We start from the raw sequence: 14,467 nt of genomic DNA, 5'->3' as shown, positions 1-14,467 counted from the left end.
CCTCCTCCTCCTCTTCCTCTTCCCCTTCTCCTCCTTTTCCTTCTTCCTCAATTCCTCTTCCTTCTCCCATTCCTCTTCCTCCTCCTCTTCTCTTCCTTTTTCCTCTTCCTCCTCTTCTCCTTCTTCTTTACTTTGTCCTCCCCTTACTTTTTGATAGATGAGGAAACTGAGCAACTGAGGCTCACAGAACAACATGAGTTCCAGCACCATTTCTCTCTGTCACGAGGAGAGTGTGAGCTAGGCCATTAGAGGAGAGACTAGCACACCAAGGTTGAAAGGAAAGGAAAATATCTTTGTCTCACTCAAAATAGCACCATCTAACATTTACAACAGCATGGTTATCAAGACATTGCATGCTGGGCGTGGTGGCGCACGCCTTTAATCCCAGCACTCGGGAGGCAGAGGCAGGATTTCTGAGTTCGAGGCCAGCCTGGTCTACAGAGTGAGTTCCAGGACAGCCAGGGCTACACAGAGAAACCCTGTCTCGAAAAACAAAAACAAACAAACAAAGAACAAACAAACAAAAAACCGAAACAAAACAAAAGACATTACATACCAGTTTCCTACCCCATAGCTAAGGCAAACATAGACTCATCCAAGGTCACACAGGCAGAGCGATGACAAAATTAAGATTTAAATTCAGAGTCTCTGACTTTGAGTTGCTTCTATTTCTCCACAGCGTCTGTCTTATATGCATAGCCATCTTGGCAGGAGAAACCGTGTCTAAATTTGGTGTTAATGAGTATTCTGTGTGGCCAGCACGTTTGGATAGACTGACTGGGGTTTCCCAAGCTCACCCATCTTTGAAAGTCAGTGAAGAGCCTGCCTTCTTAAAGCCTTCAGAATCATAAGGCAGTACATGGTTTCTGAGCAACAGTCCGTTCACACTTGGATCTCAAAGCAACATGTTCACACACACCCGAGTCATACAGACTTCGGGACAGAACTCTTCCCTTTGTTCTTTGAACCCCCAATGGAATTGATGGTGATAAAAGTTCCTGGTGACAGGACCCAATATGATCCCCTCCCCAGTGGTTGGCTATGTGTATGTTTGGTGTGGCCTGGGGAGAAAGGGACTGAGATATTTTGATAAATGGCTGCAACATTGCAGCATCGAAGGCCAGTTTCTCTCTGTAAGCACAGGCTGGTCCCTCCACTATAATCATGGTATATAGTGCCCCCCTCCGCCCCCTTTCTGGGCCACATGGAGGCAAGAGAGCTGGAAGTTTGGACTGAAGGCTCTCAGAGTATCAAGCCAGACCTCCCTCCTGGCAAGCTAGATGGGAAGCCCACACAGGCCTGGGTGGTGGCCAGCTTCCCACGAGTCGGTCCATAACAGGGAACAGCATACTCTTCAGGACATTTTTTTTTCAAGTTGGGAAACCCAAATACTAATCTCCTCTTCTGATGATTTTACAAAAATCAAATTGCATGACAGATGCGCAGATAAACAGGAGCCGTTCGCAAATCAAAGCAGGTTCTGGATTGGAGCTGATTAGTAGATGTTTTAATGGCCATTAGGTTGATAATCACTCACCAAGAATAGCTTCCAGGCAGACCAAACCCATGCGTAAGTGGGCCCACACCCAAACTCACCAACACCTAGTTGGCAGGTATATAAGGGACCCTGTGAGTCTCCTGACAGCACACGTTGGTCTCCAGCCTCGGATCTGCTCAGGAATATTCACTCGTCTTGCTGAGCAAAAACATCATGAGTTGCCAGATGTCCTGCAAGTCCAGAAGAGGAGGAGGCGGCGGATTCAGGGGCTTCAGTAGTGGTTCCGCTGTGGTCTCTGGAGGGAGCCGGAGATCAAATACCAGCTTTTCCTGCATAAGCCGCCATGGAGGTGGCAGAGGAGGCTCTGGTGGAGGTGGCTTTGGCAGTCAGAGTCTCGTTGGCCTCGGAGGGTACAAGAGCATCTCTAGTAGTGTGGCTGGCAACAGTGGTGGCTACGGTGGCAGCAGCTTTGGAGGCAGCGGTGGCTTCGGAGGTGGCTCTGGCTTTGGAGGAGGCCGAGGATTTGGAGGTGGCAGCAGCTTTGGAGGCAGCGGTGGCTTCGGAGGTGGCTCTGGCTTTGGAGGCAGTCGAGGATTTGGAGGTGGCAGCCGCTTCGGAGGAGGTGGCAGTGGCTTTGGAGGTGGTGGATTTGGCGGAGGCGGCTTTGGCGGAGGCCGATTTGGAGGTGGCCCTGGAGGTTTTGGGGGCCCTGGAGGATTCCCTGGTGGAGGTATCCATGAAGTGTCTGTCAATCAGAGCCTCTTGCAGCCTCTTGATGTTAAAGTAGACCCAGAGATTCAGAACGTGAAGTCTCAGGAGCGGGAGCAGATCAAAACCCTCAACAACAAATTTGCCTCTTTCATTGACAAGGTGAGTGGAAGAGGCTGCACCTTCTGTCATGAGACCCGGGGATCCTGCACTTGCTGTGCTGGCTGAAAAGAAAAGGACAGACTCCCCCTTAAGAGTCATTGATGAGGCCACTGTAGCCAGGGGACTTTGCAAGTTCCAAACAGGAGAGACGCTGGTCTTGTGGACTACACTTTCTCCAACAGTTTCTTTGTATTTTATTTTTCAGCCCAAATAAATGCTATTTATAGAAAATTCTCATCTCATAGACAAGTTGAAATAGGCAAGTAATAACAGAGCAGGTCGGGCCAGGTGACAGCAGGATTGGAAAGTGACAGCGAGAAAGGATAGAGTTTTTTTCTCCTGTTATTAGTCTAATAAATCCCAGCAATCTATACTTGAAATAACTTTGGGGTTGAATAAAATTCCAGCCTTCCAGGGAACCAACTCATTTTGGTGACCCATAAACTTTTTATTGGTGTCACTTTGGGGTGCTGCTGTCTTGGTTCCCCTGCCTTGGATTAGACAGGATTTACAATGTTCTTAAAACTCAGGGAGGAGCCCTGCCTGTCCTCAGGACTCTCTTATTTGATGCAATCTGCTGCTGGGACAGCACGTGCCTGCTTCTTTCTTGGTCCAGAATTTATAGGGTTTTGGAAGAATGTTAGCATGGAGGAGGGGAATGCCTCAAGTCTGGGGAGGAGCCTGAAGCAGGAGAGTGCGGAGGGGAGAGGAGCAGAGGCAGTGTCAGAAGTCTATAGAACTTCCATGTGTGATGTCCTGGAGCTCAGAAGCTCCGCCTGGTGCCTCCCAGCCTGCCTTGGGGAAAGAGGGTGAAGTCTTGTGACTTGTATGTCTCCTGGAGCAGCACCGACAGGTTCTCGGGGTGAGAGTGGCTCTCTGGTGTGAAAGGTGACCCCCACCTTCTGTATTCTTCCTCTGGCCACTGTAGGTGCGATTCCTGGAGCAGCAGAACCAGGTGTTGCGGACCAAATGGGAACTCCTGCAGCAGTTGGATGTAGGCACCCGCACCGCAAACCTGGACCCCATCTTCCAGGCCTACATAGGCTCACTCAAGAAGTACGTGGACAGTCTTTCTGCAGAAAGGACCTCACAGGAGTCAGAGCTGAACAACATGCAGGATCTCGTGGAAGACTTTAAGAAGAAGTAAGTGATGGAGGAGACCTCGAGTGGAAAATTGATTTTTTTTTACTGTGGGCATCCACTTTCTTATCGCTCAGCATGTGTTGGGCTGGTGCACCAGGGTGGTATGGAGGGGCCTCCTTTTTGAGTGCAAAGAAGGCAGGGGTTTGGAGCTCAAACATGCTTGAGTTAATGAATATAAAGGTACCTTCATTTTGGATTTTTATATTTTCAATCTGGGCATTTAAAGAGAGTTTAATTTTTCAATAGAAAAAGGGAAAGAAAAAAAAAAAACCCTGGGCGACTGGATCTGATCTAACTGCAGTTGTGTTTGGGGGCTCAACAGGTACGAGGATGAGATCAACAAGCGCACGTCTGCAGAGAATGATTTTGTGACCATTAAAAAGGTGAGTGAGAGACTACCCTGGGCTTGGGAAGGATAGGACTATACCACATCTTACTGTGTCTAGAGAGGTGGCTAAGAAGTCACTGTGAGGGCACACAGCCAGAGGTAGGTTAGGGGTACATCAGGAGCTGGTTCTCCTGAGAAGAACAGGGCCTCTGTGTTTTAACTTCCATAGGTGATGTTCCAATTTGCTTCCTGTGTTTGAGAGAGTACCCCTCATCAATAATCTACTTAAAGACTGTCATGAAAAAAAAATGCCAAAAGAAAAAACAAGGCACTTTATTCTTCTTAAAAGCACAGGAGGAAGAGAGCTCTTAAGAATGCCTGCTTATGAATGAGTTATGCTCATCAAGGACTGAGCTAGAAAATTGCAAAGTGTTAGCCTAGGTCCTGCAAGGGTTTTAGAGAACAATCCATGTAAGTTCAGGAGAGTCTGGATGGTCATGTAGGATGGGAGGCATGAATACGGTGGAAGGGCACAGAAACCATCTCACCCCTTAGGGGAACTCACCATGTCTTAAGCAGGAGGGAGACTCGCTGGTAACGTTCTGTCCATCGTAAATTCTCACGAGGGTAGAGTGTGTGAACGATAGATCTGAACGTGGATCCTTCCACAGAGGTGCTAAATGAGACTCTGTGGAGGTACAGCTCATCTGGAAGTACTGGGATGTCAGAGGGTGGTAAACCAGCAGGCACTGGGTGGAGGCATCAGAGAGAAGCTGGGACCCACTCGGGTGGCCATTCATGCTGGGTCGTATCCTTCTTTGCAGGATGTGGACAGTTGCTACATGGACAAGACAGAGCTGCAGTCCAGACTGGACATACTAGCACAGGAAGTCAACTTCCTGAGAACACTCTACGATGCGGTAAAGGATGTTGTCCCTAACAAACTCTTACTTCCTACTAAAACGTCCTCCCCAAAGTTGAAAAGTGTGCTGTATCAGGGTTTGATGACTGGCTGGTTTCAGTTCAGCACAGCCACTGCAGACCTCCACGGTGCTTCCCTAGTGCAGGGTTGGGGGAGAGAAATTTCTTCTGAAGTTGCACGAGCTTTGGAAATACCAGGTCAACGTCTCTTTCCTCCGTCCCCTGCACACCCAGATCTATTTGGAAAGAGATCTTTACATTCCAGAGGTTAAAATATGTGATGTCTCCTGCTCTCTTTCCAGCCCACTTCTGAGACAGGAAGGAAACTATGAGAAAGAAACTGCCACGGACCAGTTTCTTTCTAGAATCTATTGTCACGGTGGCAAAGATGTTTTTATTGGAATGCTCATCAACACCTTTCTGTCACCATTGCCATCCTGATGATAGCCCTGTGGTGACACCACTTTTCACAGCCAGAGCATGCTTAGTCTGCGAGTCCCTCCATGCCAAGGGAAGGGGGCTTTTCACTCTCTGTGGCCATGAACAGAGCATGATGACCAATCGCCTGTGTGTTTTAGGAACTGTCCCAGCTACAGCAGGATGTCACCGACACCAACGTCATCTTGTCTATGGACAACAACCGGGACCTTGACCTGGACAGCATCATTGCTGAGGTTCAGAGTCAATACGAGATGATCGCCCATAAGAGCAAGGCTGAATCAGAGGAGCTGTACCACAGCAAGGCAAGTCCTGGGGACACAGGGAGGCACAGCTGAGCTTCACTGTTGGGGTCGCATCCAGGAAGGGCACTGGAGTGTCCAGTGAAAGTTGAGCATCTTTGCTAAAGCAGTGCAGACAGTGGGTCATGTGAGATGGTTTCTCACCTGCCATGAGTACAGATGTCACTGTCAGGCTGGTTGACCCATTCTTGCCTGTCACCAGCCTTCTGTAGCTCAGGCTAAGCCTTCCTCAGATGGACTTCCTTGTGAACAGTCTCTCCTTTTACTCATTAGTATGAAGAACTCCAGGTCACCGCTGTGAAACACGGGGACAGCTTGAAAGAGATCAAGATGGAAATCAGCGAGTTGAACCGCACAATCCAGAGGCTGCAAGGGGAGATATCACATGTGAAGAAGCAGGTGGGGCTCTTCCCCCCCCCCCCCCCGCACAGGGGAAAGCAAGAGGGACAGACTCTTCCACTTTTAGAGTAGTTCAGGAAATGTTCTGAAGTGAATACTAGTGAAGGGAAGAATCCTTTGAGCAACAGCAAATAAAGCAAACTCTGGCTTGGTTCGGCTTGCAGTGGTTGTAGACACAGCTTCCTGCTCCTGCATGGTGCATTCCCCTAGACACTAGCGGTGACGACTGTGTTCACAGAAGGGCGGTGAATGGGCTGGTGCAAACTGGATCTTGTCCATACAGCTGATTGCTAGGGACATAGCCTGCTGAATAGGTAGCAGAGCTACCTGTGTTGGGAGGGTCAAGGGCACTGCAGGGAAAGCCTGTGGGTCCAGTCAAGGGCATTCGGGAAGAAGGTACCCGAGGGATGGCACCTGCAAGTCAGGGCACAGTTGCCTGCAACATCTATTAGCTCCAGAGGGGGAGGGGGTATCTGAGGCTTCCCGGGCCATTGATTCTGGTTTCCTGTGCTGAGTGTCCTGTCTCTCATGCCCTCCAACAGCCTGACCCCACTCTGTACAAACGGAGCCTTCTCTTCTTTCCTCACAGTGTAAGGGTGTACAAGACTCCATTGCAGATGCAGAGCAGCGAGGAGAGCATGCCATCAAAGATGCCAGGGGCAAGATCACTGACCTGGAGGAGGCCCTACAGCAGGCCCGAGAGAACCTGGCCCGGCTACTGAGAGACTTCCAGGAGTTAATGAACACCAAGCTGACCCTGGATGTGGAGATCGCCACCTACAGGAAGCTTCTGGAGGGGGAAGAGTGCAGGTGAGGGGCACTGCTGGGGAGGGTATCAGGGTCTGGGCTCTCTAGGCAGGGCCTCGGACTAGTCATCAATAGGCTTCTCCAAGCAGACTTTCAGGATGAGAGCAACAGTGTTGTTCTCTAAGCGGTACGGAATGATAGGTCGGGCCTGTTCCAGACACTTAAGCACCCTGGTCTTTAAAAGAGACACAAAATGACATGAACATGGGTAGACAAGCTGAAGGGTTGTCTCTAAGTCTGTAGGGTGACTAGCTTCCCTCCCCATCATGGTATGATCCAGAATGGGGATGTGGTATCAATGTGTCAGAGGAGCAAGCTTTGCTCTTTTAAAGCTTCAAGAATGACAAAAGAATCATTTGACTACTTTTAGGAAAGTCCTTTGCTTGCTTTGTCACCAGCATCCTTAGGGACTTAAGGTGGCTGAAGCCATTAAAAGGGCAAACACTCTGGGTATCAGCAACCCTGGGCATCAGCATCCCTGGGCATCAGCATCCCTGGGCATCAGCATCCCTGGGCATCAGCATCCCTGGGCATCAGCATCCCTGGGCATCAGCTTCCCTGGGCATCAGCATCCCTGGGCATCAGCATCCCTGGGCATCAGCATCCCTGGGCATCAGCATTCCTGGGCATCAGAAACCAGCATGACAAAGGAGCTGCCTTTTCCAAGTGACTGCTACATGCTTGTCTGAGAGGCACTGTCTCCTGTGAGCATGAAGGAGCTGGCAGGCCTTGTAATCTGGGTTGGAATAGCCAAGGCTTCAGTGGAAACAGGAGGCAGGGAGCCCAGGAAAGGTGGGCAGCTTGACAGCAGTTCTTTCTGCTGAATATTTATGGTGTGACCTTGTTTTGAAACGTTGGGTGTGGCATGGACTCTGGATAGCAGACTTCCCGAGCTGTAAATACAGACCGAGGTAGACCGTGGGGAGTGACTTGACTTTTCAGGGTGACTGTAGAGCCACTCTGGATCTACAGTGCAAGGGTTTGTTTTGATTGGAGCAAGACCTCAGGATGGACTGAGATTCAGGCTGTAGACAAGTGTGGGGTCTGTCACCATCTCTGCCATCATCTGTCATCTGGCAGCATAGAAGGTGTGGCTGACCAAAGTAGTTAAACTGAACGTCAGTAGGTGGAAGTTGTAAAACAACTTTGTGGATCCACGCAGAATCCAGATGGCCGCTCACCAGTCCTTTTCTTTCTCCCCCTGACAGGATGTCTGGCGACTTCAGCGACAACGTGTCTGTGTGTAAGTAGAGAGGCATTCACCTTTCTTGTGGGGCAGTGGAGGGTGAGGGTGGTCAGAACTCCTGGGTTAATGCCATCTCCCCCACAGCTATCACGAGCAGCACCATCTCCTCATCTGTGGCATCTAAGGCTGGCTTTGGCTCTGGGGGTCAAAGTTCTGGAGGAAGAGGGTCTTACGGAGGACGAGGAGGAGGAGGAAGCACCTATGGCTCTGGAGGCAGAAGCTCTGGCTCCAGAGGATCTGGATCCGGATCAGGAGGAGGCGGATACAGCTCTGGAGGAGGCTCTAGGGGAGGATCTGGAGGAGGAGGATACAGCTCTGGAGGAGGCTCTAGAGGTGGTTCCAGCTCTGGAGGAGGATACGGCTCTGGAGGAGGCTCCAGGGGAGGATCTGGAGGAGGAGTCAGCTCTGGAGGAGGTTCTAGAGGAGGCTCCAGCTCTGGAGGGGCAGGATATGGCTCTGGAGGAGGCTCCAGAGGAGGCTCCAGCTCTGGTGGGGGAGGATACAGCTCTGGAGGAGGTTCCAGAGGCGGCTCCAGCTCTGGAGGAGCAGTGTCTGGCTCTGAAAAGGGTGGTTCTGGGTCAGGGGAAGGTTGTGGCTCAGGTGTGACCTTCGCCTTTAGATAGAGACGGGTCTTCTCTCTACTCTTTGATTCCAGAATGTCAGCTGTATCTCTGTATCTCTAACTCTGATTAACCCCAGTATTTGTAATCCACCTGATGTGATTTTTGGTTTTATTTTGAGAGGAGTTGATAAAAGATGTCTCCTAGTAATTAGAGCCAAAGATACTCACTATGTTCTGGGAAAGAATCTGCATTGTCCACGTGTGTCTTCGAGCTGTGTCCCACTCCTGCTCTCGCATTGTCTACCTGGCATCCCTCCCAGATGGCGCTGTGCTGAGGACCCCAGGGTGGTCTCCCTATTCTACCCCCAACAGTGGTCTAGGGAGCTATGCTTTTTTTGTACATAGCCTCTTGAATGGACTCTGCTTTCTGAGTGTTGGGGTCTGGGTCTCTGCATAATAAACTTCATTTGCAATTGATATTGTGTAATGTCTACTGAATGTCAGTCAAGCCTTTGTAGAAGTGGGACCCACAGAGAAAGGGCATTTTGGAGTGATAAAAACAGGGTTTCTGGAGGAGGGATGAGCCTTGAAGGAAGGGGTTTCTTAGGGCCTCAGGGGTTTTTCCTGTGTTAGGAGAGGACAGAGGATGGTCCTGGAGTCAGGGTTGGTGCAACATTCTTAAAAAGGATTTGCCATACTGTGGACCATGGACTTGCTGGGTGGCATGCTGGGAAATTTTTAGAAAAATTCTTTCTAGGCAGAAGTGCTCTTCCTGGGAAGCAGTTTCCGCAGAGTGCCCTCCCCGGCTTTGCTCAGGGCAAACTGACTGAGCCCTGGATAGCCACCAAGTTTGTTGCAGCTGAGTTACACTCAGCCCAGCCCAGGACAGATTTATGTCCCTATGAGTGTTCTCTCCCTGGCCAAGCTGAAACAGAACACCTGAATGGGGTTTTCAGAAAAATCTGCTCCTGTTTGCACAGGCTTGCAGCCCTATGTCAGCACACCAGGCACCTTGCTTTCCTTTACATTCACAAATGCTCATTTCCACCAGACCCCTTCAGGAGGCACACTGAGGTTGAACACTCAGCTGTGACATGGGGAGAGCCTCATACTGGGAATAAGGTACACTGTGTGACATCGGAAGAATTGCTTTTCCTCCCAAACTGTATTTCTGTATCATTTCAGGGGGTCAGACTGGGAGCTCTGAATGCAAGAACATAGTCTATGTGTCCTCCATTTCCCCAGAGATCATGGTTTAGGACCCACAATTGATGAGGAGGCTGGAAAGCTGTCTGAGCATAAGTGTGAGCATGAGTTTGAGCATGGGTGTGAGCATGGGTGTAAGAGTGTGAGCAATGGTGTGAGCATGAGTGTGAGTGTGGGTGTGAACATGAGTCTGAGTATGGGTGTGAGCAAGAGTGTGAGCAAGGGTGTGAGCATGAGTGTGAGTATGGGTGTGAGCATGGTGTGAGTGTGGGTGTGAACATGGGTACGAGTACGGGCATAAGCATAGGTGTGAGCATGAGTATGTGCAAGGGTGTGAACATGGGTGTCAACATGAGTGTGAGCATGAATATGAGCATGGGTGTGAAAATGGGACCCTCCAAGTTCTTCTCATTCTACTTAGCTAAATGTCTCATACCATGATGGAGGCGAAGGGCTGTTTGGCTGCACAGAGATGAAGGCTGAGCTCTGGCAGGAAGTTCACCACATAGGTAAGGAATGGATGAACTTATTCAAAGTGGGATGCAGTTAGCAAAGTGGCTACATTGGGACCTGCTGTGTATATGAAAATAATTTGGAAGCTTATTTAAAACACACACTCTTACTGGCAGCTCCCAGAGGAGTTGGGAGGATCCTGGAAACGCACAGGATTAACAGACTCTAGGTGCGCCCAAGGCTGTGGCGTGAGGACTGCATTCTGTGGGCTCGGTGGTGGGCTCATTTTCTGGCTTTTTGACATTCAATAGGCACTGAGTAAAATTAGTCAGGATTGGATGAAGGACTGTAAGACCTCTGGTACATTTTAACAATTTAGCAATTCAGAGCCTGGGTTTACACATTTATAAAACAATAAAATAGTGTCTCTTTCCAGTGCGGTTAGAAAGATAAACACAGTGAAAGTGAGAACTGTTTGCTCACTCCTTAGGCCCGTGCCTTCACCACATGCCACGGGTGTGTTCCTCGCTCTTCTTGTCAGACAGTATTGTGGGGACTGCGAGGCTTTGCACACAGGCACATGGAGGATTAAGACAAAATGACACCAATTCCACACAAACTCTTCCAGAAGACAGAAAAAATCAGTACTTTGCAACTTGTTTGAAGGAACCACACCAAGACATTGTGAAAACAACCAACCAAACCAAACCAAACCAAACCAAACCAAACCAAACACCACAAAACACCAAAAACAAAAAAACCCCAAACCTAAACATGCTCGCATCCCTCAAAACCATAGACTCTAAAGTTCTCAAGAAGATATGAGCAAATTTGACTTAGGGATTTGTAAAAAGGGTATGACACCATGCTGTGTGAGGCTTATCTCAGGAAGGAAAGGCTGATCAACAGTGAGAATCAGTTGGTTCACTTTCCAGAACCGAAAAAAACCAAACCAAACCAAACCAAACTCAACCCAGCCATTTGCTGTATTGTTATATACAGAAGAAAACCACACATGACCGTCTGAACAAATGCAAAAGCACTTGACAAGTTGAACATCCATTCCTCGAGAAACCAGACAGCCCATTGTGTGAGCAAAGACGATGGCGGGGATTTGCTGGACTCAGCTTTTGGATCTGAACTGGGTTCTCCAGCTTGCTATCTCTCCCACCAGACTCTGCATTGTAAGATTTCCACATTCGCATGAGTCAGTGGGAGAGAGGGGGAGGGGAGAGAGAGACAGAGACAGAGAGACAGAGAAAGAGAAAGACAGATAGAGAGAGGGAGGGAGAGGAAGACAGAAACAGAGAGGGAAGTAGGGAGGGAGAGACAGAGAGAGAGGGAAGGAGGGAGGGAGAGAGGAGGAGGAGGAGAAGGAGGAGGAGGAGGAGAAGGAGGAGGAGGAGGAGGAGGAGAGAGAGCGATATTGATTTTCCTTAGAGTAAACATTAATGTTGAAAGCTACAAAGCTTTCCCCATAAGATTGGGAACAGGCACTAACCTTATTAGTATTTTATTGGGGTTCCTAATCCAAGAAGTATGAAGCATACAGGTTGGGAAGAGGAAATGAGATCGGTCTTACTTATACATTGATTGTGTATTACGAAGTCCTGAAGAACTTGTCTAGTATTGACTAGCATGTCTGTGTTATGTTGCCTCATGCAAACACTTGTGACTTTTGTAGCTTGGTGTTTTCCAAACACTTTACTACTTTCCGTTGAGCTAATAGCAGGAGGTGCTGCCTGAGAGATTAACAGGTCACCAGCTCCACACCGGGAATTCCAAGTGCATTCCCTTGGGCACTTATGGATCTAGTGCCTGATTCAAGTCTATACGTGTGTTTTGAGCAAGGAACCAGTTGGCCATGGTTCAAATCCTGCTTTTACCAGTTAGCTTAGCCAATTCATTTTGGAAAAGCACTTAGGCGTTTGAACCTTAGTTTCTTGTTCTGACAAAGATGTTAGTAGTAACTGTCTCCTAGTGCTGTTCTCAGTATTTATTTATTTATTTTATTTTATGTGGATGAGTGTTTTGCCTCTGTGTGTATATGTGCATCATGTGCATGCCTGGTGCCCGTGGAGTGCACAAGAGGCTAGATCCTTGGGGGCTGGAGTTACAGGTGATGGTGAGCTGGGATTGACTTGGGTCCTTGGCAAGAACAAGGTCTTCTTAACCTTCCCAACCGGGGCTTGGGCCTTTCTTATCCACCAGCTGTTACAAAGGCCAGGAAAGTACAGGCTATCACACCGAACAACAGAGATAATCTCTGAGTTATCTCTTCAACCCCCACATTTATTGTGTGTGTGAGTCTGTGTGTGTGAGAGTGTGAGTGTGTGTGTGTGACTGTCTGTGAGTAAGTGTGTGTGTGAGAGTGTGAGTGTGTGTCTGTGAGTGTGAGTGTGTGTGTCTGTGTGTGTGTGAGTGTGTGTGTGACTGTGAGTAAGTGTGTGTGTGAGAGTGTGTGTGTCTGTGAGTGTGAGTGTGAGTGTGTGTGAGCCTGTGTGTGTGAGAGTGTGAGTGTGAGTGAGTGTGTGTGTGACTGTCTGTGAGTAAGTGTGTGTGTGAGAGTGTGAGTGTGTGTCTGCGAGTGTGAGTGTGTGTGAGTGAGAGTGTGAGTGTGAGTGAGTGTGTGTGTGTGAGTCTGTGTGTGTGTGTGAGTCTGTGTGTGTGAGAGTGAGTGAGTGTGTGTGAGTGTCTGTGAGTGAGTGTGAGTGTGTGTGTATGTGTGTAGGTTAGACAACAATTTTTGAAGTCAGTTCTCTCAAACCATGTGGGCTCTGGGGATTGAACTTGGGTCTTCAGACTTGGAATGAAGTGCCTTAACTCACAGAGCCATCTCTCTGGCCTCTTATCTTACTTTAAAATACTTTTTATTTATTGTTTGACAAATTCACATATATGCATAACACATTTTAATCAGATTCACTCCCAGGCTGGCCTCAAACTCAGAAATTTGCCTGCTTCTGCCTCTCGAGTGCTGGGATTAAAGGTGTGCGCCACTACGCCCGGCTTCCCTATTTTCTTTTATTCTGTTTTCTCTGGAAACCATCTTCAAATACATCTATCATTCATGTATGTATGTATGTATGTATGTATGTCAGCCCACTGAATTTAACTAGGTTTTCTTGCATGTACTTGGACGTGGAGTTATTTACTGGGTCACACTCAACCTATCAGTGGGTACATCCCTAAAGTAAAACACTCCCCTCCCCTAGCAGTCAAATAGCTACGTAGCCTGGAGGAATCCCGACCTTCACTTCTAGTCATAGCACCAATGATGATGACTGCCTCTGCCTCTGCCTCTGCCTCTGCCTCTCCTCCTCCTCCTCCTCCTCCTCCTCCTCTCTCCTTCTCCTTCCCTCTCCTTCTCTCCCCTCTCTCCTCTCTCCTTCTCTCTCTTCTCTCCTCTCCTTTTCTCCTCTTCCTCTTCCTCCTCCTTCTTCTTTCCCTTTCTCTTCTTCCTCTTCTTCCTTCTCCCCCTCTTCTTTTTCTTCTTCTGATTCCTCCTCCTCTCTTCTCCTCCTCCTCTCATAATTACATCCTGACCACAATTTCCCCTCCCTTCACTTTTACTAGGCTCCTTCCCCTTCCTCCCTTCCACACATCCACTTCTCCTTTGTTTCCCTTCAGAAAAAACCCTGCCTTCCCAGGGATAGTAACCAACACTGTGGGATAACAAATTGCAATAAGACTAGGCACAAACCCTTACATCAAGGTTGGGCAAGGCAACCCAGTAGGATGAAAAGGGTTCCTAGAGCAACAGAAGAGTCAGAGATGGCCGCTAACTCCACTATTGGGAGTTGCACAAGAACACCAAACTACACAACTATAAGGAACACAGAGAGGACCTAGCTCAGACCAATGCAGGCTCCCTGATCATCATCTCAGTCTCTGTGAGACCCTATGAGCCTTCTTAGTTGATTCTGTAGGCTGTGTTATGGAGATATTCTTGATACCTCTGGCTTTTACAATTCTTCCTCCCCTCTTCTGATGGGTTTACTGGAGCTCTGTCTAATGCTTAGCAATGGGTCTCTGCATCTGTTTCCATCAGGTGCTGGAGGAAGCTCTGATGCCAGCTGGGCTAGGCACTGATCTCTGAGAATAGACTTTCTTCATTGACGACGACTTCTTCTTCTTCTTCTTCTTCTTCTTCTTCTTCTTCTTCTTCTTCTTCTTCTTCTTCTTCTTCTTCTTCTTCTTTTCTTCTTCTTCTCCTTCTCCTTCTCCTTCTCCTTCTCCTTCTCCTTCTCCTTCTCCTTCTCCTCCTCCTCCTCCTCCTCCTCCTCCTTCTTCT

At 48.7% G+C, this 14,467-nt stretch overlaps 1 protein-coding gene across 1 annotated transcript; it reads left to right on the top strand.

Annotated features, from left to right (window-relative positions):
- Window positions 1-1,711: 1,711 nt before the first annotated feature.
- Window positions 1,712-8,575, top strand: Krt2 (keratin 2). Its single transcript, XM_021217171.1, has 9 exons — window positions 1,712-2,368; window positions 3,297-3,511; window positions 3,834-3,894; window positions 4,664-4,759; window positions 5,339-5,503; window positions 5,774-5,899; window positions 6,489-6,709; window positions 7,915-7,949; window positions 8,037-8,575. Exons 1-9 carry the CDS (start codon window positions 1,712-1,714, stop codon window positions 8,573-8,575), a joined length of 2,115 nt encoding a protein of 704 aa, XP_021072830.1.
- Window positions 8,576-14,467: the final 5,892 nt, after the last annotated feature.

Source organism: Mus pahari, chromosome 17 (genome assembly GCF_900095145.1).
Source record: "Mus pahari chromosome 17, PAHARI_EIJ_v1.1, whole genome shotgun sequence".
In the NCBI taxonomy this organism is placed as follows: domain Eukaryota; kingdom Metazoa; phylum Chordata; class Mammalia; order Rodentia; family Muridae; genus Mus; species Mus pahari.
The sequence above is the reverse complement of the archived record's forward strand: the minus strand, read 5'-3'. Positions and strand labels throughout refer to the sequence as shown.